At 44.7% G+C, this 27,231-nt stretch overlaps 1 protein-coding gene across 1 annotated transcript; it reads left to right on the forward strand.

Annotated features, from left to right (window-relative positions):
- Positions 1-131: 131 nt before the first annotated feature.
- On the forward strand, positions 132-25,943 carry LOC134799370 (protein sel-1 homolog 1). Its single transcript, XM_063771780.1, has 14 exons — positions 132-661; positions 2,398-2,516; positions 2,813-2,903; positions 4,349-4,572; positions 5,372-5,567; positions 6,301-6,452; positions 12,132-12,257; positions 14,621-14,743; positions 15,717-15,822; positions 16,782-16,930; positions 17,900-18,065; positions 18,967-19,132; positions 21,679-21,883; positions 24,524-25,943. The coding sequence occupies exons 1-14, from the start codon at positions 409-411 to the stop codon at positions 24,650-24,652; spliced, it is 2,205 nt and encodes a 734-aa protein (XP_063627850.1). The 5' UTR covers positions 132-408; the 3' UTR covers positions 24,653-25,943.
- The last annotated feature ends 1,288 nt before the right edge of the window (positions 25,944-27,231 follow it).

Genomic DNA, 27,231 nt, shown 5'->3' on the forward strand with positions numbered 1-27,231 from the left:
TTTTTAATATTTACTAATAGAAATGTATTAAATTTCTTATTAATATTATTGATAAAAGAACTATTGCACACTGTGAACTATTATCTTTTCATACCAATATATTGTTTTTTTTGTCGTTCTTCGTAAACTGAAACGTACAAATTTGATGGCTGCCAAGTTGACAGCTGTGCTGTGCTGTAAATGGATTTATTCCAGAAATTATTTTCTCAGCAAAATACTACGAGCAACTCTTCGTAGATCGCAACTTCATTAAAAACGGTACACGTGTACCTTTGCCAGTGGTATTTCGTAACAATTACTTCCCATTTAAATGTATACAATCGGTGTTAAAAATTTACTAATTGACACTTTACTTTGGGACACGTAAGTCTTGAACTAATGAAATAGTCGGTGCCTGTTTACTAAACAATGAGGGGGATTAAGGTGTTTATAATATGTTTGTGTATAATTGTGTCGGCGGCGGAGTTGCTTGGGCCCGAGACCAAGAAAAAAAATGACAAAGATAAGGAGGAGAGTGAAGAAGATCGTTCTGAGCCAGAGTCCCTGGATTTCGAACAGGAATACATCAAAGGGCTCAAAAAGGAAATTACAACGTGGCATGAATATACTGAAGCTATACGGAAGACCCAAGATTTGCCTAAAGAGGATGATATTGCTGAAGGTAAACCCAGTTTCTACAGAGTTTCATAAGTTGATGTAGCAAAAATGCTGTAGCTAGGGTAGGCTGGCAACCTAAAAATGAATATAGAATAGCAAGTAGAAGTAAGACTTACTGACTACTAACTGCATGTCACTGCACCTTATAAAACAAAGTCCCCCGCCGTGTCTGTCTGTTTGTGTGTATGTATGTTCACGATAAACTCTAAAACTACTGAACTGATTTTCATGCGACTTTCACCAATCAATAGAGTGATTTTTGAGGGAGGTTTAGGTGTATAATTTGTTAAGGTTTTGTGTAACCCGTGCGAAGCCTAGGGGTTGCTAAGTTTAGAATAATTTAAATGTTATACTTATCACTAGCAATAAAAGTTTTACCTATAATAAAAAAACTATATTCATAATACTGATTTAAACTTTCACGATTATTAAACATTATCAAACTGCACAACGGGACTTAATCGCGTATTTAAGTTTTAAGATTTACCTCCGACGTTTCGAGGACGGCGTTGTCCCCGTGGTCTCGGAGAAGACTGGCTCAAGTTGACATCAACATCTTCTAGCCTCGCGAGTTTTTCGAACTACCCGCACTTGGTCTTGTTAGTGTTGTGTGTCGACAGAGTGACATCCCTAGTGCGCAAAACGTTCAAACTGATAAACAAGACCAAGTGCGGGTAGTTCGAAAAACTCGCGAGGCTAGAAGATGTTGATGTCAACTTGAGCCAGTCTTCTCCGAGACCACGGGGACAACGCCGTCCTCGAAACGTCGGAGGTAAATCTTAAAACTTAAATACGCGATTAAGTCCCGTTGTGCAGTATATTCATAATGTTTCAGCGTTTGGTATAGTATTTGCTTTAATTATTTTGCTGCTTTAATGATGCCATATTTTTATAGTACATGACTGAATTATGCCATAAAGTTTAATTATATCAAATGGCTTTTTTCCTAATAATTTAAAATTATTATTTGTCCTTCGCCCACTGCCTCACACTTTAAGGGGGCCTTGTGGAAGTCAACCCTTTATATTACTTTGGGAATACACATTGAAAGAAAAGGGCCTCCCAGATGCGACTTCGCGCTTGGCTATATGACTATAGTTCACGCTATTCCACAAAAAAAAGGGTTCGGTTTTTACCCTTTGGGTATAAACCGCTAAAAACAACAATATTTTCTGAAATTAAACATTAGTTCACATTCTAATTGGACTATTATAATAGATTCTGTATTTATTTATTAAATAAATGTGTGACTCAGCTCCTTGAAAACCATAGTGTCATTAAGCAAATTCTATGGTTAAACTCACATATTTTTAGTTATTCACTTGACATGTTACCAAGGGTATCCGAAACATGTTGCGCGATTGACTAAAAACATGCGAGTTAAACCGAAAAAATTAGCTTTTGTCTTAATATGAGTTACAAGTGTTACAACACTTTAAATTCAATCATAGTTGTTATACAAACTTCATAATTCAATTATGTAAATGAAACAACATCACTATTTGATTGGTTCTTAATTTTGTTTAATGCCACTAAGCTATGGTTCTCAAGGAGCTTCTTGTTATCTCTTCATTTTACCTATAAATGTGCCATTCTCAATCAAAAGGGTACTTATTGTTGGTTGTCAACCCCTTCCAATTAATAGCTTCAATTTGAAATCAATCCTATGGACAACTGACAAACTGGTACCATGTGGTACCACTTTTGGTTGAAAACGTCACAAATGATTTTCCTTTACAGAGAATCAGCTGAAGCAAATGGAGTTTTCTCTGAAGATGTTGAAGAAGAATCTCCTGCGGCACACGGAAGGAACTTGGCTCGCAGACTTGAAAGATGAAGACTCCAGAGGAGATCTGGATGTAAGTCTTTGCTGCTTATATACAATCACTTATAAGTGCTACATTTTTATGTGCTGTTGGTTGTCAACATTAACCTGAGCAATAAGCAGCAAACACAAAAAAAATCTCAATTACCGGGGTCCACACAGAGCGAGCATACGCGCGAGGCAATTTCTTCGCGCACAAAACGGCGAGTGTAGACGCGCATCGGCCGACGCGGCGCGCGCGTATTCTCGCTCTGAGTGGACCCGGCTATTAACATTTTGGTATACGATTATATGTAGAATATAGATGTACCTGTTTATCTGTGTTTTCAGAAACTAGATGAGAATCCGCAGGACATGCTGGACACATTGCCACCTCTACCTGAAGAAGAGGAACCAGAACTGACACCAGAGCTAAAAGAAGGTAAGCACCCTAAGGTTCTCATTTTTCCCATTTTTCTCTATGCTGCTGAGACATGGACACTAAGGGCATCTGAAGAACAGAAGGTGAATGCCCTAGAGATGTGGTGCTGGAGACGAATGCTGGGTATATCATGGACTGAGTTCCGGACCAACGCATCAATTCTTGAGGAGCTTGGCATTAAAGACCGGTTGCTTTCTACGGTCAGAACTCGGATCCTCAACTTCTTTGGACACGTGTCTCAGCGAGATGGAACATCCATAGAACGGCTAGTTGTGCAGGGAAGAGTGGGAGGTGACAGGACTAGAGGAAGATCGCCAATGAGATGGACCGACCAAATCAAAGCCAGTGTGTCAGCCACAGTAAGCGAATGCTCACGGAAAGCAGCTCTACGGGAGGAATGGCGACGTGTCGTTCAACAAGTCGCTCAAAAGTCTACATAACGGCCACGACCACTCTGTCAAAAGTGTAACGAAGAAGAAGAAGACCCTAAGGTTAAATGAGTTAAATATTAGTTATTGTGGCCATCATCTTCCTAACATAACATTGTCTTGGCTTTTTGCTGCACCTTACTAAAGCCTGGGGTCTGGTTTGCGATCTAATCCCAACTATTCTCTAACTTCAATTTCCTCATGAAATTTTATAGGTAAGTCATATGTACATAACTAACAAATATGGACTGTAATTTTGGTCTCAAATAAATATATATTGATTGATTGATTGATTGATATGACTGATAATATTATCAGTCTAAATATTCTAATAACAATACATTTTCGTAACCTTCTGAGACCCCACGTACAAATTTTTATATGTATTCTGAATTTTTATTAGAGTACTAAGGCCCACTTGCACCATTCCACTAACCTGGGGTTAACCGGTTAAACCTGAAGTTGCCATGGTTACCAGTACAATTTGACACTAGGTTAATGGTTTAACTGCTTAACCCCGGGTTAGTGGGATGGTGCAAATGGGCCTAAGACTTCCACATTCAAAAAACAAACAACTGCCTCTTGGTCTAAGGTCAGGAAGGTAACAATAGTAGTTTGTGTTACAAGGGATCAAAATGATATATTTCTGGCAAGGGCGTACATTGAATCAGGAATGAAGCGATGGATTCTACAATAGAATCACGAACGTAGTGAGGGATTCTAAAGTAGAATCCTGAGCGTAATGAGGGATTCAAGTGTTAACGCCTAAGAAGAAATAATTTTGATACCGTGTGACACATACTGGCTTTTCACATCAACTATGAGGAAAATAAAAAAATCTTAGTGTTGACACAATCTGATGATTAAACAGATTATTTAAACTAAAAAAAAGAATGTGCAAAAAATGTAAAAATAGTGTGCTAGAACAGAAAAGTGTTACTTTGATCCCTCCTAGCAGGGAAGAAAAAGCTCTTTTCCGAATAGGTGGTGTGAAAAAACATTTCTTTAAATTCACAGCCAAAGAGCTGTACGACGCAGCCCTAGCCAAGCTAAACCGCCGCTCGCCCGACCTCCGCGCCTCCATCCTCCAAGTGAAGGAGGCCGCCGACATGGGCTACGCCCCCGCTAAGATCAAGCTGGCTTGGAGCTATCTGTTCGGAGAAGGGGTTGAGCTGGATTTGGCCAAGGCACGGGGTATTTTCGAAGAGCTGGTTGGAGAAGGAAATGCGGATGCTCATGCTGTAAGTTATTTTAAAACAGTTTTGTTATGTAAATGCATAGACTAGGAATCCTCTAGACGGAGTTTAGAGCAATTGTTTCATGAAACCGATGCTGCCAAAAATACGGGGGTGCGGGGGACGAGGTGAGCGAGGTCCCGTGCCGTGATTGGTCCGTTCAAAGACACGGACGTCACACAAAGACACTTTCGACTCGAAAATGGAGTAAAACTACTGTATTTGTGGCAGAGGGGTTAGAGCTACTATGCTCAGTCTGGAGGATGCCTTGTCTGTGTGTAAATGTAAGGATCAAACTGTCCTGGAGATTTTGCGTTAGGGAACTGAAGGTATCTTGTTATATTTTGACAAGGCACAGGGTATGTTTGAAGATGCTGATGGTCGTGCTGTAAGTTTATTTCGAATCAGTACGTAGTTTTGAGAAAGTACTTACAAGAAAGTGGAAGTGTTGTGTGCTTAGTGTGACTGAGTGAGCTGAAAGGAACAACCATTGACATTAGCGGAAGTAAATAAACAATTATTCACCTATTTATTAATTTAAGAGTAAAATTTTACCCAACTGCTTGGCAAAAGCCTCCCTCTCTTTCTATCACTTATTCTGGTCTTGAGCATTCTTTTATCAGTCAACAAAAAAAAGTTAATTCAAAAAATTGCCTTTATTTTCGTGAACTGCCGTGACGCTAATATACTGTTTAGCGGGCCCACTTTAGTCATTGTTTTAGCACAATGTAACCTACAAATGTCAATGAAATGTCAGTTGGATGTCTTGCTGGGATGAACTCTATGTTAAACATTTTTTTTCCAGGGCATGGGCTTCCTCTACGCCACCGGCATCGCTGTCCCAGTGTCCCAAGCGAAGGCCCTGGTGCACTACACTATGGGCGCTCTTGGGAACAGCGACTACGCGCAGATGGCGCTCGCGTATCGCTACTGGGCGGGCGTCACCGTGCCCAGCTCGTGCCAGAAGGCCATGGACTTGTACATGAAGGTCGCTGCTAAAGGTAGGTAGTGGCATCCAACTTTATTTTATTTTATACCTAAAATGTATATTACTAGCGATAGCGGCCCCCCTCTCCCTCCCCCCGGCTTCGCACTGGTTACACAAAACATTAACAAGTTACACACCTAAACCTTCCTCGAGAATGCACAACTCAAAAACCGCATGAAAATCCGTTCAGTCGTTTTTAGGGTTCCGTACCCAAAGGGACCAACGGGACCCTATTACTAAGACTCCGCTGTCCGTCCGTCCGTCCGTCTGTCACCAGGCTGTATCTCACGAACCGTGATAGCTAGACAGTTGAAATTTTCACAGATGATGTATTTCTGTTGCCGCTATAACAAAAAATACTAAAAAGTACGGAACCCTCGGTGGGCGAGTCCGACTCGCACTTGTCCGGTTTTTTTGAGTTTATCGCGAACATACATACAGACAGACCAGCGGCAGGGGATTTTGTTTTATGAGGTGTAGTGACACTACTATTTAGTGAACTATAATATCCATTTCGAACGTATCGTTGTGCATATTGCAGGCAGACTGTACGTGTAGACTATAATGACGATGATAATTGATAACGTTGCTAAAGCACCACCCATAAATCACGTAACAGTTTATATGCATCAATATGTTACCCCTTCTAATTATTACACTTTATACCCCCTCTCCCGTGTGACGTATTATGTAAATAAAATAAATATGTGCTAATTCCTAAGTATACATATTCTGCTTGTTCACAGTGGCCAGTGGCGTGACCCTAAGCGGAGGCCCATCCATCCAGCGGACTCGGTTACTAGACGAGGCCGAAGGCACCGGAGGGGGCGGGGCTCTGGACTCTGACCTTATTGAGTACTACCAGCTGTTGGCTGAGAAGGGAGATGTACAAGCTCAGGTACGGAAAATTGATACTTATATTAAGCTACTATAGGGTTTCAATTCGCATAAAGGACAATAAGTCTCCGTAGGACCAAAGCTCGGAAGAATGCTCGGAGTATCGTGGACTGAATTCCATACCAACGAGTCTATACTTCGAGAACTCGGCATCAAGCAGCGTTTATCATCTTTGATGCAGTCTCGTATCCTCACCTTTTTTGGTCACGTATGCCGCCGAGGAGACGTGGCTATTGAGCGACTTGTGGTCCAGGGAAAGGTTGAGGGTACCAGGCCACGAGGAAGATCGCCTATGAGGTGGACTGGCCAGATAAAAGCGGCAGTAAATGGCTCGTCATCACTACATGAATGCACGAGGAAGGCGGCTATCAGAGAAGAGTGGCGACGTGTTGTGAAGCTTGCCACCAACGCCTGAAGTGATGACCACGACCACTCTGTCAAGAGTGATACCGACGGAGAAGAAGAAGAGGACCAAAGCGTCAAGTTAATATGGGTGCTAAGCGAATTTGAACCTTATCGGTCAATAATGGATTTGGATTTCGTACTACGTGGTACCATAATAACGAGACTTAGTTTGGGTAAGACTTTTTTAGGGTTCTATGGTGGTATGGTCGGGGTTGTGTACTATCCACAGGGGTCTTGTAAATAATAAATGCAGACTTACAGTTCAAGTGGTATACTTCACTAAAGTACACGGAAATCCATACACAAGCAATACAGAAGGCACAGAAGGGTAGAATACACAAGCACAGGTTTAAAGCAGAAGTAGAACAGTTCAGAAGATAGAAATAGGTAAGGTAAACAAGCGGGAAGCGAAAAGCAAAACAATAAGATCGCAGCGAAAGTGACATGCGTTCCGCGTCGTATCATGGCAGTGACTGACTAATGACCTCTGCTGCGCGGACGCCGGGCTAGCTACAAGACCAGTTCGCGCTAGACCGGGGGTGAGGTCGATAGTATCGATAGTCGATACGGTTTATCGACATATGTAGGAGTGTATGTAGGTTTAGGTAATATATATAAATATAGGTATATGAAAATGTATATGTAAAATGTGTATATAAAAATGTATATGTATAAAATGTGTATAAGTACCTACACCACCCCCCACCAGAGTCCCTCAGGGACGATAATAATCAGGAAACCTAATTGTACGACCTGAACGAGTTGTTCTAGTTTCAGGTACCTGAGGTGTTTCTGTCACAGGAGCGGGAGTGTCTTTGACATTTTCATTATTTTCCAGCATAAAAGCTGGCTTGAGCCGGTCAATAGACACTGTCGCCTCCTTGTTATTGAGAATGATTTTAAATATTTTACTATCTCTGACGAGTACTTTATGAGGCCCGGAGTAAGCTGGGGTGACGGAACCTCTTGTAGTGTCATCACGAAGGAAGACATGACTACAGGTTTCCAGTTCCTTGTGCACGAATACTCTGGGCTTATAGTGTCGCGAAGTAGGAACGGGTCGTAGCTTCTCTATATAGCCTTTGAGTCTGACGGAAAAGTCGGATATATCCGAAGTCACCTTAGCGCTCGTCTCCCAAAACTCGCCAGGGAGTCGCAACGGCTCTCCGTAGACCAACTCAGCCGAAGATCCTTGCAGATCTTCTTTAAAAGAGGCACGTATTCCCAGGAGGACCCACGGCAACGACTCGGTCCATCTGTCATTTGCATGACAGACGATAGCCGCTTTTAGTTGGCGGTGATACCTTTCCACCAAACCGTTGCAAGCAGGATGGTATGCTGTCGTCCTTTTATGCTCGAATCCGGCCATTCAAATTGACGGCCACGGTCAGTTGTAATGCTTGTACGAGGGTTGCACTGAAAATGTCGGGAATAGAGAAAACTGTCGCATCTAGACAGTCAATCTTTATTGTAATGCATACTTAAACTCAAACTGACCACGCATATAAATTTTCTTTTGAAAGTAATCATTCTGTAATGCACACGGCTCATAATCCCAAAGTCCTTTTTGTATGGCGATTTTGGGGCCTTAGTGGTTTTGTATGAAATTCGTGGAGTAGCCAACGGAATTGAAGTTTTTTTACATATATATATATATATAAAAGATTTTTTTACTGTTGTCATATGAATATTTAGGAATGTCGAAATCTGCCGATATGCAACTTTTTTGGCAGTCTTTTTAATTAACAGCACAAATGCGATTTTAATTTTTGACGTCGCTTTGGAATGACATGCTTCTTTAAGATCACCCATGGGATAAAATGAAAGTGACTTTCATATTTAATTTTAACTGCAAACGAGCGTACGATGAACTCTAGTTCATAAAAAAATAACAGAAGCCCATTGTAACTTTTATTTGTTCGCTGAGGGCATATTGAAAACCGTTTAAAAATATGATCCGAAAAATCACTTGGCCAAAAATTCAAATAATGTTCGACATACAATTTTCAAATTGCCAGTAATTCTTAAATACAAATGACAACCAAATGGAATATACCTTAAAAGTTTTATAAAGAGTTACATTTTTATAAATTATATGCCTGTTTCTATTATGTTATTTCTAAGTGTCCCATTCCCGAATATTTCAGTGCGACCCTCGTAGGACAGCCGAACCGAGCAATCCAGGTGGACAGCAGTGCTTTTGCAACGGTTTCTGCCGTGATATCTTCTATCGGTACTGCCTCTGGCCAGCGAGTAAATCGATCTACTGCTGTGAGAAAGTGGGAGAGGCCCGACCAGGTCTATATGGATCTGTTTGAAGCGGGCGCGCGGCAAGTTAAAAGTGCCCAGTGAGGAAGTCACGTGACGGTTGACTTTAGCTCGCTGGCACGGCAAGCAGGAACGCGCCCACTCTCTGCAATCTTTTTTAACACCTGGCCAGACGAAACGCTCGGAAACTAGTTTCGCCGAAGCGCTGCAACCAGGGTGGCTTAGGGAATGGAGGCTATCAAAGACCTTCTTCCGCAGAAACTTAGGTACATAAGGCCTGGTAGCCAGTGTACTAACGTCGCAGTACAAAGGGGTTTGGCTTCCAGGAACATGAAGTTTCTGCAGATGCAGTGATGACCCGTTGCTCAAGAGCTGTTGAAGTTCGGGGTCGGAGGCTTGGTGTTGGGCTATTGTCTCGAGGCTCACGGGTGCTTCTAGTTCCTCAATTCGTGACAACGCATCCGCGACCACGTTGTCTTTGCCACTTATGTGGCGGATATCTGTCGTGAATTGAGATATGAAGTCAAGGTGTCTATACTGCCTAGGCGAACAGTTACTCTTCCTTTCATGGAAGGCGAAACTGATGGGCTTGTGGTCAGTATAGACAGTGAAGTGACGAGCCTCGAGCATGTGCCTAAAATATTTTACCGCCTCGTATATGGCCAACAGCTCCCTGTCGTAGGGCGAGTATTTGAGAGGGGCTCAGCTTTCTGGAAAAGAAGGCCAGTGGTTCCCAAGCGCCATGTTTAAATTGCTGGAGTACCGCACCAAGAGCCTTGTCGGAAGCATCCGTGACCACCGCTAGTTTTGCGGTGCAATCGGGATGCGCCAGCATCGCTGCGTTTGACAAGCTCTCCTTACAGGCCTGAAAACTGAAAAGCTTTCAGCATCTCTCCAGTGAGGTTGACTGCCTGCGATCCCCTCACGGAACCTGTCAGCAGTGCGTGCAGTGGGGCTTGTATCTCGGCTGCTCGAGGAAGAAATCTCCTATAAAAGTTGATCATGCCCAAGAAGCCCCGAAGCTGCTTGATGTTAGTTGGAGGAGGGAAGTCCATGACTGCCTGTACCTTCGACTCGAGGGGTCTACATCCGCTGGCTGAAATCAGGTACCCTAGGAATGTTACCTCCTGAGATCCTAGGACACACTTTGAGGTATTTACCAGCATGCCGTACTGCTTCAGCCTAGCGAAGATTACACGCAGGTGTTCCTCGTGCTCTGCCTCGCTCCTAGAATAAATTAGGAAGTCGTCCAGGTAAGCATATACGAAGTCAAGGCCCCGGGTAAGCTCGTCGACGAACCGTTGAAACGTTTGACCCGCATTGCGTAGGCCAAACGTCATAAACGGGAACTCGAATAATCCGAAGGGGGTCGTGATGGCGGTTTTGGCGATATCGTCGGGGCTGACAGCTTACAATCAGATAGCTTTTTCCAAGTCTAGTGTACTAAAGATTTTACAACCAGCTATATCGTAAGAAAAATCATGGATGTGCTTAATCGGGTACCTGTCAGGCACGGTGCGAGCATTCAGGCTGCGATAGTCTCCGCAGGGCCGCCATCCGTTGCCCTTCTTCGGGGCCAGGTGGAGGGGCGACGACCATGGGCTCTCCGACGGCCTGGCTGTACCACTTGCCAGCATGATCCGGAACTCTTCTTGGGCGATTTTCAGCTTGTCCGGAGCTAAACGACGGGGTGGTAAAGAAACTGGAGGACCTGGTGTGGTGCGTATGTGATGGACTGTGTTATGGGGTATGTTAGTGTTATATTTGCCAGCTGGTCGAGTAATTTCGGGAAATTCATCGAGAATTTTGTGATACCGGGACTCGCCAGTTACGACTTTAACGGAAAACACGTCTTTACAATTGGCTGTGGTGCGGATGGCAGCTATTAAAGTTAACATGTCAATCAAGCGCTTATTAGGACAATCTACTAACAGATTATAATGATTGAGAAAATCTACACCAATGATTGGCTTGGTAACATCAGCTACTACAAAACGCCATATAAAAGATCTGCGCAAGCCCATCAAATCCATCCATCCATAAATCTCAATCTAAAGTTAAATAACCATAGGTAGCAATATTAGAACCATTTGCAGCACTCAGATTATACCCAGTCCTAGAAACACGATCACACAGCGCCGACCGTGGATAGACGCAGAGGTCGCTTCCAGTATCGACTAAAAACTGCGTCTTTGAAGTGCGGTCGGTGACGAACAGGCGACCAGAAGGTGTCGATGGGCAATCGTCAGTCGCCATTATCGACTGCCCCTTGCGTATTGTATAAATGTGTATATAAAAATGTATATGTATAAAATGTGTATAAGTACCTACAGTTCCGTAGCCAAATGGTAAAAACGGGACCCTATTACTAAGACTCCGCTGTCCGTCTGTCACCAGGCTGTATCTCATGAACCGTGATAGCTAGGCAGTTGAAATTTTCACAGATGATGTATTTCTGTTGCTGCTAACAACAAATACTAAAAACAGAATAAAATGAATATTTAAGTGGGGCTCCTATACAACAAACGTAATTTTTTTGCCGTTTTTTGCATAATGGTACGGAACCCTTCGTGCGGAAGTCCAACTCGCACTTGGCCGGTTTTTTTTTAAACTAACAATAAATAAAAATTCAAAAACATAATAACCGCGGTCCCGAGCACGTACATCCATCTCGCTTACGCTCAGTGAGAGTGAGGGAAGAACACGAACCTACGGTAGGGTTGCCATACGTCCCGTATATACGGGACTGTCACCGTATTTAAGAGTCATAGTTGTTTTCTATGTACCTATTTAAGTATTTATATATCATACATATCGTCTGGGTACCCATAACACAAGCCTTCTTGAGCTTACCGTGGGGCTTAGTCAATTTGTGTAAAAATGTCCTATAATATTTATTAATTTATTAATAGCGCTCTAGAATACCACTGTCCCTTATCAGTTCTGACTAATTATGGCAACCCTAACCTACGGGGCTTTACTAAGTGTCTTCGATCTTGTTTGACAGGTCGGGCTGGGCCAGCTGCACTTCCAAGGGGGCCGCGGGGTGACGCTGGACGTGAACAAGGCGCTACACTACTTCCAGCAAGCGGCTAAGACTGGAAACGCTGTGGCCAACGCTTTTCTAGGGAAGGTGAGGTTTCTAAACTACTGTCAGCTCACTAAGTTTGACAGCTGTCAGCTCAGTTGACAGGTCGGGCTGAGAGCTGCACTTCCAAGGAGGCCGCGGGGTGACGCTGGACGTGAACAAGGCGCTACACTACTTCCTGCAAGCGGCTAAGACTGGAAACGCTGTGGCCAACGCTTTTCTAGGGAAGGTGAGGTTTCTAAACTACTGTCAGCTCAGTAAGTTTGACAGCTGTCAGCTCAGTTGACAGGTCGGGCTGACAGCTGCACTTCCAAGGGGGCCGCGGGGTGACGCTGGACGTGAACAAGGCGCTACACTACTTCCAGCAAGCGGCTAAGACTGGAAACGCTGTGGCCAACGCTTTTCTAGGGAAGGTGAGGTTTCTAAACTACTGTCAGCTCAGTAAGTTTGACAGCTGTCAGCTCAGTTGACAGGTCGGGCTGACAGCTGCACTTCCAAGGGGGCCGCGGGGTGACGCTGGACGTGAACAAGGCGCTACACTACTTCCTGCAAGCGGCTAAGACTGGAAACGCTGTGGCCAACGCTTTTCTAGGGAAGGTGAGGTTTCTAAACTACTGTCAGCTCAGTAAGTTTGACAGCTGTCAGCTCAGTTGACAGGTCGGGCTGACAGCTGCACTTCCAAGGGGGCCGCGGGGTGACGCTGGACGTGAACAAGGCGCTACACTACTTCCAGCAAGCGGCTAAGACTGGAAACGCTGTGACCAACGCTTTTCTAGGGAAGGTGAGGTTTCTAAACTACTGTCAGCTCAGTAAGTTTGACAGCTGTCAGCTCAGTTGACAGGTCGGGCTGACAGCTGCACTTCCAAGGGGGGCCGCGGGGTGACGCTGGACGTGAACAAGGCGCTACACTACTTCCAGCAAGCGGCTAAGACTGGAAACGCTGTGGCCAACGCTTTTCTAGGGAAGGTGAGGTTTCTAAACTACTGTCAGCTCAGTAAGTTTGACAGCTGTCAGCTCAGTTGACAGGTCGGGCTGACAGCTGCACTTCCAAGGGGGCCGCGGGGTGACGCTGGACGTGAACAAGGCGCTACACTACTTCCTGCAAGCGGCTAAGACTGGAAACGCTGTGGCCAACGCTTTTCTAGGGAAGGTGAGGTTTCTAAACTACTGTCAGCTCAGTAAGTTTGACAGCTGTCAGCTCAGTTGACAGGTCGGGCTGACAGCTGCACTTCCAAGGGGGCCGCGGGGTGACGCTGGACGTGAACAAGGCGCTACACTACTTCCAGCAAGCGGCTAAGACTGGAAACGCTGTGACCAACGCTTTTCTAGGGAAGGTGAGGTTTCTAAACTACTGTCAGCTCAGTAAGTTTGACAGCTGTCAGCTCAGTTGACAGGTCGGACTGACAGCTGCACTTCCAAGGGGGCCGCGGGGTGACGCTGGACGTGAACAAGGCGCTACACTACTTCCTGCAAGCGGCTAAGACTGGAAACGCTGTGGCCAACGCTTTTCTAGGGAAGGTGAGGTTTCTAAACTACTGTCAGCTCAGTAAGTTTGATAGCTGTCAGCTGAGTTGACAGGTCGGGCTGACAGCTGCACTTCCAAGGGGACCGCGGGGTGACAATGGACGTGAACAAGGCGCTACACTACTTCCTGCAAGCGGCTAAGACTGGAAACGCTGTGGCCAACGCTTTTCTAGGGAAGGTGAGGTTTCTAAACTACTGTCAGCTCAGTAAGTTTGACAGCTGTCAGCTCAGTTGACAGGTCGGGCTGACAGCTGCACTTCCAAGGGGGCCGCGGGGTGACGCTGGACGTGAACAAGGCGCTGCACTACTTCCTGCAAGCGGCTAAGACGGGAAACGCTGTGGCCAACGCTTTTCTAGGGAAGGTGAGGTTTCTAAACTACTGTCGGCTTAGTAAAGTAAAAAAAAAAAACACTGTTTAAGTTCCTAATTAAGTCTATTGGCAGCATCATAAGAGAGAATAGCACATTAACCAAAATTTCAGAAAAAAAAATGGGTAGGTATCGCCTTTTTATTTATGAATTATTTCGACAGTACATAGGGTAATTCGCCAGTAACTGGCCACCCTAAACTAAAAATGAATTCTATTCACCTATAAACAGAATTCATTTTAGTATAAGTTGGGCTAGTTATTGAAGGCTGGCCCATTATTGAAACCGTATACTAAAATGAATTCTGTTTATAGGTGAATAGAATTCATTTTTAGTTTAGGGTGGCCAGTTATTGGCCGGTGGCTAGTTACAGGCGAATTACCCTATAATGCGTTAGGGAAGGACAACAAGACATCAGACTCTAGTAGTTCGTGACATCACACTCAGTAGTTCGTGACATCACACTCTAGTAGTTCTATTATCTACTTTATGCTATAACGTAGGGTATGTTTTCAGATTTATTTAGAAGGCGGTGACGGGATCAAGGCGGACAATGAGACAGCATTGCGGTATTTCCGTAAGGCCGCCGAACAGAACAATCCGGTCGGGCAAAGCGGGCTGGGCATTATGTACTTGCAGGTATTTCTTTTCTTACTAGATGTTAATACATTTTTCCTTTTTAGGGTTCCGTAGCCGAATGGCAAAAACCGGAACCCTTATGGATTCGCCATGTCTGTCTGTCTGTCCGTCCGTATGTCACAGCCACTTTTTTCCGAAACTATAAGAACTATACTGTTGAAACTTGGTAAGTAGATGTATTCTGTGAACCGCATTAAGATTTTCACACAAAAATAGAAAAATAATAATAAATTTTAGGGGTTCCCCATACTTAGCACTGACACTAAAAATTTTTTTTTTCATCAAACCCATACGGATAGGTCTTCAAAAATGATATTGAGGTTTCAAATTTTTTTTTTTCTAAACTGAATAGTTTGCGCGAGAGACACTTCCAAAGTGGTAAAATGTGTGCTCCCCTCCCCCCCCCCCTGTAACTTCTAAAATAAGAGAATGATAAAACTAAAAAAAATATTTTAGTTTTATCATTCTCTCCGCTTTTTTTATTGTGGGATGTACCATTATTACAATCTATAAATTGTAAATACAGATGTCAATCACAATGAAAAAATCAACGATGATCAACTCTGGCCAACGTGGGACTCGAACCCACATCCTTGGATTGCTGGTCCAATGAGAGTTGATCATCGTTGATTTTTTCATTGTGATTGACATCTGTATTTACAATTTATAGGCTTCTTACTAGATTTAGACCAAGCTAAGTTGGCAGCGATTTTGATAGCCCAGACTGTGCAAGTCTTATTTTAAACGACAAACTTAATGAAATTATGACGTATAAATAACACTTGCACAATTTGAGCTATCAAAATCGCTGCAATCTTAGCTTGGTCTAACTCCTTTTTCTATCAACTGCTATTTGTTGTCACCAATCTGTTACCACTGGAAACATTTTTTCTCAGCATGGCTAATATAAGTAATACGGTTGAATGATCGAATTGAAACTTGAATATAATAAATAAATAATTGTGTTAAATAGGGGCGAGGAGTGCCAAAGGACACGGCGGCGGCGCTGAAATTCTTCACAATGGCCGCCAACCAGGGATGGGTGGAAGGCCAGTTGCATCTCGGCTTCATGTATTTCAGTATGTATAGTCCTCTATTACTAATTTCAAAACTTGTCTTTATGTGTCAGACACTATAATGACAGCTTGATTGCCCCAATTTGTCCAGCCGACCTGTTATTTTAGTACTAAATTAATAAAATGTTTGGTATAAACAATCTTACATATTTACGTCAAAAACTTAGCTTTATCAGGAGCATTGTAAAAATTGCGTCCCGTACTCGACACATTCGATTCGATACCCCTTTTGGCCCTTTTCTAACAAATATAAGAGTAAGATATACAAAGAGACAGATATGAACAGCGATTATTAACGGCTTGTTAGATTCGATAGACGTTTACGAATGACACCGTTCTTAGTCCTTATAGATTTAAGTCCGATTGATTGTACGTACGCTGTGCTCCAGCGTCACATTGTATGTCATCAAGGCCTAAGGCTTCATACTAATGAACGTTTTTTTCAACGTGCGTTAAAAAAGCGCTTGAATCCGTCCGCACGTTAGATTAGATTTAACGACCAACGCTTAAAGTCGAAAATCCAACAACACCGCTATCGTGTGAATAAATACTCATGTATCTATTTGTGTCATTCAAACGCTTTTCTAACGCGCGTTGTAAAAGCGCTCGTGCGAATGAGGCCTATGGCGTGGCGTTATAATATTACTAGCTTTTGCCCGCGACTTCGTCTGCGTGGAATTAGTGATAGCAGCTAAAGCAGGTATAGCGCCTGGATAATGCTAATAGCAATCATTCAATTCGCGCATTGCTTACTTCAATTATTAGGCAATTCATTAACTCTTTCAATTCCACCCCCTTTGCACTCTCTTCAGTGATGATTTCCCCGGGACTCAAACTATCTCTATACCAAATTTCAACTAAATCGGTTCAGCGGCTTAAGCGTGAAGCTGAAGAGGTAACAGACAGACACATTTTCGCCTTTATAATATTAGTATGGATTAGTATGGATGTGTTGTTTTCAGGCGGCATCGGCGTTCGACGGGACTTCAAACAGGCCAACAAGTACTTCTCACTAGCGTCCCAGTCAGGACACGTACTGGCCTTGTACCATCTGGCGCACACTCATGCACAAGGATTGGGTGTTTTACGATCCTGTACTACCGCTGTTGAGGTTGGTATTTATTTCAGGTGACTACTCAGCGTAAACAAAATCATTGATATTCACTTGGATTTAAACGATTGAAGAATTAATCTAAACATTTCGGCTCTTGAAATCTAAAAAAAATACTGTAATTCCGTCAGATACATAATGGTTGTCTTTAAAAAAAATACGTGGTAGAATATCAAAAACCGTGAATCGTGATTACCTAATGTAAAAACAGTAAATGTTTTCAAATCGAACAAGTTATTATTATTTAGGTGTCATTACGTACATTGTCGGCGCCGAGTTTACAAAACTGTCTAACGATTCAGTGAAATCGCGCTTTTTGCCGGACCTCATGGAGAATAAAAAATAAAATTTACGTAAAATATACGTTTATTTATAGTTTTGACTGTTGTTCAAATCTTAAAACTTAAATACGCGATTAAGTCCCGTTGTGTAGTTTGATAATGATATATGAAAATAATGAAATAAATAAAAAATTGGAGAGATTTTTTCCCTGATTTGAAAAAGCGTCGAGTTTCTGCCCGTATGCGTTAAAGTTACAAATAATGTGGGGAATTTCGTGGTGGCAGCACCATGTCTATACGGTGTTCCCGTCCATAAAGACCGAATAAGGGTCGGTTGCACGAAACCTGTCACCGTTAAAGTGTTCGCTGAATTTCATGGAATGGGCAGTTTCATAGTTGATTGCTGAGTGACGTTGATCAGTTTGTTAAATGCGGTTGGAGCAACTGGCCCCAAGTAAACAGGCTGTACCAGTGGCGGATTTGCAGTCTTTGCCGCCCTAGACCCCGGGCCCTGTAGCCGCGCCTTTCGCAGCACCCATCATATTGACTACATTTTAAGTTTCTTGTTATCATCTGCGAATTTTTTGTCACAATTTGCCGGTCCAAATTTTTTGCCGCCCTAAGCCCGGGCCTACTGGGCCTTAGGGCAAATCCGCCACTGGCTGTAACAAGCCTCTTATTTAAACAGCTCTTCAAGAATGTATGCGAGCGAGGCGCGTGGGGCTCGCGTCTCATGCTGGCCCACGCTGCCTGGCGCGCTCGCGACTCCGACTCCTCGCTACTGCAGTACCTGTCCCTCGCCGAGCGAGGCTACGAACTAGCCATGTCCAACGCGGCCTTCCTGCTCGACATCGGTGAGTGCTCCGAGCGACAGACAGAGATATCACTACTGGGGCTCGCGTCTCATGCTGGCCCACGCTGCCTGGCGCGCTCGCGACTCCGACTCCTCGCTACTGCAGTACCTGTCCCTCGCCGAGCGAGGCTACGAGCTCGCCATATCCAACGCGGCCTTCCTGCTCGACATCGGTGAGTCCTCGCTATACCTTGCCCTCGACCCCGTCTCCATGTCGCCTCCCGACTCCTCGCTACTGCAGTACCTGTCCCTCGCCGAGCGAGGCTACGAGCTCGCCATGTCCAACGTGGCCTTCCTGCTCGACATCGGTGAGTCCTCGCTACACCCCGCCCTCGACCCCGTCTCCATGTCGCCTCCCGACTCCTGGTTACTGCAGTACCTCGATCTTGCCGTGAACAACGCGACCCTTCTGCTCGATATCAGTGAATCACCCTCTTCGGTACTACACACGTACGGTAGATAAGTGACTTGTGGGCTTGAACTACCTATCGTGGTGGTGCATTCTGGTGGCCCTATACTCCGTATAATGAATATTTTAACTTTCAGCAGCCACAAGGACCTTGTTGAGAGTCCTACTAGGGAATGCTCCCGGTACTGAGTTTGTATGGCGAGAACCGGGAATTCCCGGTTCCGGTACTGTGTTTGTATAGAAAACCGTACCGACCGGGAGCACTCCCTAAGTCCTACCTATAGTACTTCTTCAGTTCGTTGAAATTTCAATCATATTTAATTGGAAAAGAGTCGCTTTTGCTTTGTTTCGTTCAATTTTCAAACAACGCATATTGAACTCTATGTTCTACACCATAGGTTCAAATTTCAGTGGCAAATTTTGGATTTTTAATTTGTATGGCTGGGCCTTAGGAGGCTATGGATTAACATAGTTTTTTTTTTTGTTTCCGAAGGTGAAGTAAGTCTATTCCCTGAAGAGGAGCGCTACCGCCGCGCCCTGCAGCTATGGGGCCGCGCCGCCGCGCAGGGCTACTCCGCCGCCCGCGTCAAGCTCGGCGACTACCACTACTACGGCCAGGGCACGCACCAGGACCTGGAGGCCGCCGCACACCACTACAGGTACTCTACACCTTATACCTGTGCAGTAACGTGTACTACAGCTATGGGGCCGCGCCGCCGCGCAGGGCTACTCCGCCGCCCGCGTCAAGCTCGGCGACTACCACTACTACGGCCAGGGCACGCACCAGGACCTGGAGGCCGCCGCACACCACTACAGGTACTCTACACCTTATACCTGTGCAGTAACGTGTACTACAGCTATGGGGCCGCGCCGCCGCGCAGGGCTACTCCGCCGCCCGCGTCAAGCTCGGCGACTACCACTACTACGGCCAGGGCACGCACCAGGACCTGGAGGCCGCCGCACACCACTACAGGTACTCTACACCTTATACCTGTGCAATAAGGTGTACTACAGCTATGGGGCCGCGCCGCCGCGCAGGGCTACTCCGCCGCCCGCGTCAAGCTCGGCGACTACCACTACTACGGCCAGGGCACGCACCAGGACCTGGAGGCCGCCGCACACCACTACAGGTACTCTACACCTTATACCTGTGCAATAAGGTGTACTAAAGCTATGGGGCCGCGCCGCCGCGCAGGGCTACTCCGCCGCCCGCGTCAAGCTCGGCGACTACCACTACTACGGCCAGGGCACGCACCAGGACCTGGAGGCCGCCGCACACCACTACAGGTACTCTACACCTTATACCTGTGCAATAAGGTGTACTACAGCTATGGGGCCGCGCCGCCGCGCAGGGCTACTCCGCCGCCCGCGTCAAGCTCGGCGACTACCACTACTATGGCCAGGGCACGCACCAGGACCTGGAGGCCGCCGCACACCATTACAGGTACTCTACACCTTATACCTGTGCAATAAGGTGTACTACAGCTATGGGGCCGCGCCGCCGCGCAGGGCTACTCCGCCGCCCGCGTCAAGCTCGGCGACTACCACTACTACGGCCAGGGCACGCACCAGGACCTGGAGGCCGCCGCACACCACTACAGGTACTCTACACCTTATACCTGTGCAATAAGGTGTACTACAGCTATGGGGCCGCGCCGCCGCGCAGGGCTACTCCGCCGCCCGCGTCAAGCTCGGCGACTACCACTACTACGGCCAGGGCACGCACCAGGACCTGGAGGCCGCCGCACACCACTACAGGTACTCTACACCTTATACCTGCGCAATAAGGTGTACTACAGCTATGGGGCCGCGCCGCCGCGCAGGGCTACTCCGCCGCCCGCGTCAAGCTCGGCGACTACCACTACTACGGCCAGGGCACGCACCAGGACCTGGAGGCCGCCGCACACCACTACAGGTACTCTACACCTTATACCTGTGCAATAAGGTGTACTACAGCTATGGGGCCGCGCCGCCGCGCAGGGCTACTCCGCCGCCCGCGTCAAGCTCGGCGACTACCACTACTATGGCCAGGGCACGCACCAGGACCTGGAGGCCGCCGCACACCACTACAGGTACTCTACACCTTATACCTGTGCAATAAGGTGTACTACAGCTATGGGGCCGCGCCGCCGCGCAGGGCTACTCCGCCGCCCGCGTCAAGCTCGGCGACTACCACTACTATGGCCAGGGCACGCACCAGGACCTGGAGGCCGCCGCACACCACTACAGGTACTCTACACCTTATACCTGTGCAATAAGGTGTACTACAGCTATGGGGCCGCGCCGCCGCGCAGGGCTACTCCGCCGCCCGCGTCAAGCTCGGCGACTACCACTACTACGGCCAGGGCACGCACCAGGACCTGGAGGCCGCCGCACACCACTACAGGTACTCTACACCTTATACCTGTGCAATAAGGTGTACTACAGCTATGGGGCCGCGCCGCCGCGCAGGGCTACTCCGCCGCCCGCGTCAAGCTCGGCGACTACCACTACTACGGCCAGGGCACGCACCTGGAGGCCGCCGCACACCACTACAGGTACTCTACACCTTATACCTGTGCAATAAGGTATACTACAGCTATAGGCCAAGGGTACTGTGAACAATATTAACACTTTAAACTCTCGCGTTTTGTACACATATTTAATTACACAAACGGGTCTACCGCGATATAATTTCATTGTTTTTACCTTTAATTCCGACGTTTCAGCTGAGTTGCACTAGCTGTGGTCACGTAAAGACTCCGCAAATGTCAACGGAGATATAAATAAAACATCACTAAACTACCCGAAATTAGTTTATAAAGATGCTCGAGGTAGATAAAGAAATTGCAGCTACACGTACCCGTAGACCTGTTTGTGGAATTATGTGTGTGCTATGAACAAGCTTGGCTTCCAATACCAGTGGGGAGACACTTCTCCTTTCGGGCATGCTCGGCTCGGTTTGATGCCAAAACGACAGTAACTCATGGCGCAAAATACTGGTTCTCTTGTGACCACAGCTGGTGCAACTCAGCTGAAACGTCGGAATTAAAGGTAAAAACAATGAAATTATATCGCGGTAGACCCGTTTGTGTAATTAAATATGTGTCTCTTGTGCCGGGTCTATACGTTAGTAATAATAGTTCAGTGGACACAACATTTGACTCCCTTTTTGCTATTCTTTGCTTTTCATGTGTTTTGGATTTAACAACTATTGTCATTACAGGATAGCGTCAGAGCAACTCCACAACGCCCAAGCGACGTTCAACCTAGGTTACATGCACGAGCGAGGCCTAGGTCTCACCCAAGACCTGCACCTAGCTAAACGCTGCTACGACCTGGCGGCCGACACTTCGCCCGACGCCCGACTGCCTACTGCGCTAGCTTTAGCCCGACTTAACGCTGAAGCGGCTATCACGAAGTTGACTAATGTATGTAACACTAGTGTTATCAAAGTATCACAAACAAGCATGAGAGTCTTTCCGTGACCACAGCTGGTGCAACTCAGCTGAAACGTCGGAATTAAAGGTAAAAACAATGAAATTATATCGCGGTAGACCCGTTTGTGTAATTAAATAAGCATGAGAGTCCTAGGTCTCACCCAAGACCTGCACCTAGCTAAACGCTGTTACGACCTGGCGGCCGACACTTCGCCCGACGTCCGTCTGCCTACTGCGCTAGCTTTAGCCCGACTTAACGCTGAAGCGGCTATCACGAAGTTGACTAATGTAAGTAACACTAGTGTCAGCAAAGTATCACAAACAAGCATGAGAGAGGCCTAGGTCTCACCCAAGACCTGCACCTAGCTAAACGCTGCTACGACCTGGCGGCCGACACTTCGCCCGACGCCCGTCTGCCTACTGCGCTAGCTTTAGCCCGACTTAACGCTGAAGCGGTCATAACGAAACTTACCAACGTAAGTAAAAACTTAGGATTTGGAGTGTAAAATTGATAATTTTATTAATTTTTTACTTATGGGTGGTATTCTATCTGTCCAATTTCTTTGTCCAATGTCAGTGCCTCTCACTCTCTCGTCAAAGCAAAATGTGAGACGCAATACACATTGGACAAAGAAATTGGATAGGTGCCCGCGCGAAATCTCGTTTCCATACAAACGTTCCTCTTTTCCTCCCTATATTAAAATCATTGAAAATATTTTGACACAATTTGTTGTATTTCAACCACAGCTAAGCCTCTACGTTTGATTTTTTTCGAAAATTTTAACACATTCGACACCGCGTACCCGACTCTCGGGCACTCGTAAACTTTACTCAGATGCCGGCATACCCGCTAGTCGGGCAAGAGCTATAAACCTACACGCGACGCCGAAGTGCCCGACAGGCGGGCAAGCATTGCATCTTCACTACCTCAGGGCTGCCACTGCCACTAACAGAAAAAATTGTAAGTCTTCTGATTATTATGTGGTCGAAAAGTTGGTACAGTTGATTATTATATTTTATTACTTCACTTTGTATTTTTATTTACTTTACCTAATGCGATTACAAAATAAAAATTCTTATTAGTTGGTTACGTGAAATTGCATACACGGGTATGTATCAATAGGAGTTAGAATTAGGAGAAGAACAAAACGGGGAGCCTAAACAGATGAGACAGCAGATTTAATTTTATCCACGTACTTATACGAAAGTTACTTGTCACAGCCCTGAGCGTCCGCCGCTTGCCCGACTAGCGGGTTCGCGGCGTGCGGCATTGAGTTGCACGTCGTTGCCCGACTAGCGAGTACTGTCGGTTTCTGGGGTATTGTTTGAAATTTTGCCTGGTTGCGAAAGTGTTAATTATGATAAAAGTTAGGAGCATTTAAAAAAAATTATGTAATCTGTTTTTCGCTCCTAATTTTTATATTAATCAAAAAATTTAAAATAGTCAAATGTACGAGTAGGGGCATAGCTATCGTTAATTAATAATTCTACATCAAATAGGGAGTATTACTGCAATGTTCTGCCGCCAGAGTGCAGCACTAATTTGTTTAGTAAACCATAGAGTAACTTAAACATATTCGGCCTTAAACAGTTTTTTGACAAGTTTTCACTATGGCATTGATGCATCAAGGCGGTTTGTTTACAGGTGGCCTACCGCAAAACGCGAAAATCTAAATTTCTTTATCTGCCTCTCTATCGATCGAATAAGCAAAAGTGATAGAGAGGCAGAAACCGAAATTTCGACTGTCGTGTTTCACGGTAGGCCATGTGATTGGCCTAGTGCCGCCCTCTACCATGTGATTGGCCTAGTGCCGCCCTCTACGCGGAGTATTGCGTAATGTTCCCTATTATGTAAAAATATTTTTTCCATAATATCAATATTCAGAGCTTTGAAAAGCTCGTTCTGGTTGGGTGCGTCGAAGGGAGAAGGAGTAGAGGCAGGGCTCCAACTCGGTGGTCTGATGCCATACGCGACGCTACGGGCGTCAACATCCAGGGGTCAATACAGCTGGCCCAAGACAGGGGGGTTTGGAGAGCGGTGGTGAAGAACTGCACTCCTGATGGTCTCGACCCTCAGCCTTGAGGAACCGACTAAGAAGAAGAATATTCAGAGAGGAATATGGGGATTACGTTTGTATGGAGAAGCGACCGTCTTTCCTCTTAATATTTCATATTCTATATTCCTATAAAAAGCCCTTTCAAAAAGTAATGTTATTATATTATTTGATGTTTTATGATACTCTTTATTCATTTCTCATCTTAAGTTAGGTTATTTATAATATGAATATAAAAGTAAAATATAAAAACACTTACAAAACAATAAAAATTAATATAAACACATTATAAAAAACCTAACCTAGGGTGCCGCCAGCAGCGGGGCAAGGCCCAAGCTACCGGTGGTCAGGGCTGCAGAGAGAGGAACCGGCGGACTATCCGCGCCGTGTCCAAGATCACCGCCTTCTGCATCTGACCCTTGATCCAACCACCTAGCGAGAGTCTCTCCTCTCGCCGAGTCAACATCCCACATGGCTGTTATCTCGTGAGCCAAGTCTAGGTACTTACTGGACTTGTCCTTCTCGGCTTTCACGAGATTCTTGATGTTTTATTATTATTACCTATATGTTGTTCCAGTCCGTGTGGGTAACGCCGTTCGCGGCGGCCATCGCCGGCGACGCCGTCTCCAACTGGGACGTGTACCTCATCACGGCGCTGCTGGGCGCGCTCGGCCTCGTGGTGTACCTGCGCCGGCCCCCGAACTGACCCGGGGTCGTCCGCACCATTCTACGACGGTGGCTCCGATGAGGATTAGAGTAAACTAGGCTGCGATATACCCGACCTAAAGACTTGTGTTACAACCTTAGGCCCACTTGCACCATCCCAATAACCCGGGGTTAAGCGGTTAAACCGTTAACCTAGTGTCAAATTGTACTAGTAACCATGGTAACTCCAGGTTTAACCGGTTAACCTCGGGTTAGTAAAATGGTGCAAATGGGCATTAGAGGATATAACCAAACGGACACGCCTTGTCTGTAATTTTAGGTACAAAACAGTCTGCCAATTTTTACGGGGGAGGGATTTTTGCGTAACGTAAAAATAGCCATGTCAGATAAACAATATAACAATATAGCATTGGCCGCCTTTTTTTGACAGAGGGGAACGCCTGTTAAGGGTTACTCGTTTGGCTATATCCTCTAAGGTACATGTATAAACTTGTACGTATTACGTATCTACAGATGTAGTTTATAATTGTTTTTCCATCGTATTGCTCTTGTCTTGCTATTTCAGTCGGTTCGTTACAAAAAGTACTGAGTTTGACTAAATTAGAATGTAAAATACGAACGCTTCCGAGAAAATAAGATGGAAAACAATTATGCATTACATCTGTAACTCGGTTTTACCCTATTGAGGCCACGAAAACGCTCAATGCGATTTCGTTCGACGCTGTGTTGGGTGTGAAAGATTTCGGTTTCACAGATGTTGGCATACTGAGCATACTTTTACTATAAGACCAACTTTTCAAATAGCAAAAACAAAAATTCGGGATTGATCCTATATAAAAATTGGTCAGTACAACCTATAAATTCTCCTCGCAAACTATGAATAAGGGTTGTCGGGTGGTATTCCATCTATCTTTCATCTATTCCACTTGCTGATAATGTGAAAAGTGACACAGTGGGACCTTTTGGCTGAATCATAGACTTATTTAGTTACCCGGAGTTTGATTTAACCGGAGTCATACAACTAACCGCGTGACTTGATGTAGTTGTTAAAATTAACTGAAATATTAATACTTATATCTCGAAAAACCAAAGAGAGCGTTACGACAGTATGCATGAATTCTGACTAAATGTGGCTTTCCACAGAAAAAGGGTCTTAAAGCCTCATATGTATAATGACCCAACAAATATCTTTTCGGTTTTAGTGAAAGTAAGTAACATTTTTCACCCTTAAACTGTCTATTTAGTCGTTGCCAACACAGGAATAAAGTCACGATTATTATCATTATAATGCAATATTTAATACGCAATACACTTTTGTGAATCACATATTATTGTGTCCTTCATTTACTACGGTTATACAGATAGATCATTTTATATGTAGTTTTTTTCCCTTTTGAACAACACATCTTAGGCTAAGCCAGCCATCATTTGAAGATATAATATAAGAAGAAATTTGGTTGGACAGAAACATATTATAACATGATCTTTCCATTGAAGTATTATATCTAAGGACTGGCCTTACGGGCAATTGGTTGATGAGTTCGCATTAGGAGCATTCCACGGGCTGTCCCGTACAAACGCATTTTATTTCCTGTGTTGCGACTTTTTTTTCGGCAATTAAAGCAGGCGATTATTTTTCTGTACATATTTTTGACCATTTGTCATAGAAAAAGAAACTCTTATACCTGCAAATCTTCAGAAAATTCGCGTTTGTACGGGACAAACGGTAAACAATTTCATGGAATGCTCCATTACCATTTTTAGTGCCCGTAAGGCCAGTCCTTAGATATAATACGTCAATGGATCTTTCTGTTATCTTAGGCAAATAAACGATGTGATAGTTTTATAGTTGTTTATTTAATTTTATTCAAGATTTACTTGTATATATATGGGTACTGACGAGTTTCGAAGTTTTTTACAAATTTAATTTATTCCAGTCTCGATTTAATGGACCTTAAAGATTGATGATATTTGCTGTCATCTATTTATCAAATTTAATCCGTACTAAGTAATTTTATTTTATTTTTTAAACACCACCACCGTAAGGTCCTTTTTAACCGTTAAATGCATAAAATTATATGTTTATGTCGCGTAGTCTGCATCCATCACTATGCATTTAAGATCACGATCATTTTAACATGACGAGACTATACATTTTATATTTCGTTGCCCCAATATTATAGGGTTCTATGTTTCACTTTTATCGAACTGAAATTTGAACAATGTCATAGTGACATTAAGTCGAATTTCAACTATCTTGAAAATGTAACATAGAACCCTGTAATATTGGGGCAGCGAATTGTTAATTTGTAATGGACATCAGCAGCAGAAGAGACTTTAAAAAAATGTCTGTGCATAAACCTAATTGTCTTGTGTTCAGATATTTTTGAGTACATTGACCGTGTATTTACTTCTGCTAGTGTACGTTGTAAGAATATGGGCAAGATTTTTTGTGCAATAGGTTAGTACGGTCAGTATCAAGTAGTGTCAACCAAAATTACGAAATATATCGTATAGTGCGACATAAAATAGTAGAAATTAAATAAAATGGAACTGAAAAAAATCCATATTAAATTGTTGCCATGTTTAAGCGTTTTACATCTAAAATGTGACAGTTAC

This window comes from Cydia splendana, chromosome 18, assembly GCF_910591565.1.
Source record: "Cydia splendana chromosome 18, ilCydSple1.2, whole genome shotgun sequence".
NCBI classification, from domain to species: domain Eukaryota; kingdom Metazoa; phylum Arthropoda; class Insecta; order Lepidoptera; family Tortricidae; genus Cydia; species Cydia splendana.

Excerpts from the sequence above, each read along its gene's own strand:
- LOC134799370 (XM_063771780.1), top strand. The coding sequence starts at position 409 with ATGAGGGGGATTAAGGTGTTTATAATATGTTTGTGTATAATTGTGTCG. Across the intron at positions 5,568-6,300 it reads CATGAAGGTCGCTGCTAAAG|TGGCCAGTGGCGTGACCCTA; the intron begins GTAGGTAGTGGC and ends GCTTGTTCACAG. Across the intron at positions 6,453-12,131 it reads AGGGAGATGTACAAGCTCAG|GTCGGGCTGGGCCAGCTGCA; the intron begins GTACGGAAAATT and ends CTTGTTTGACAG.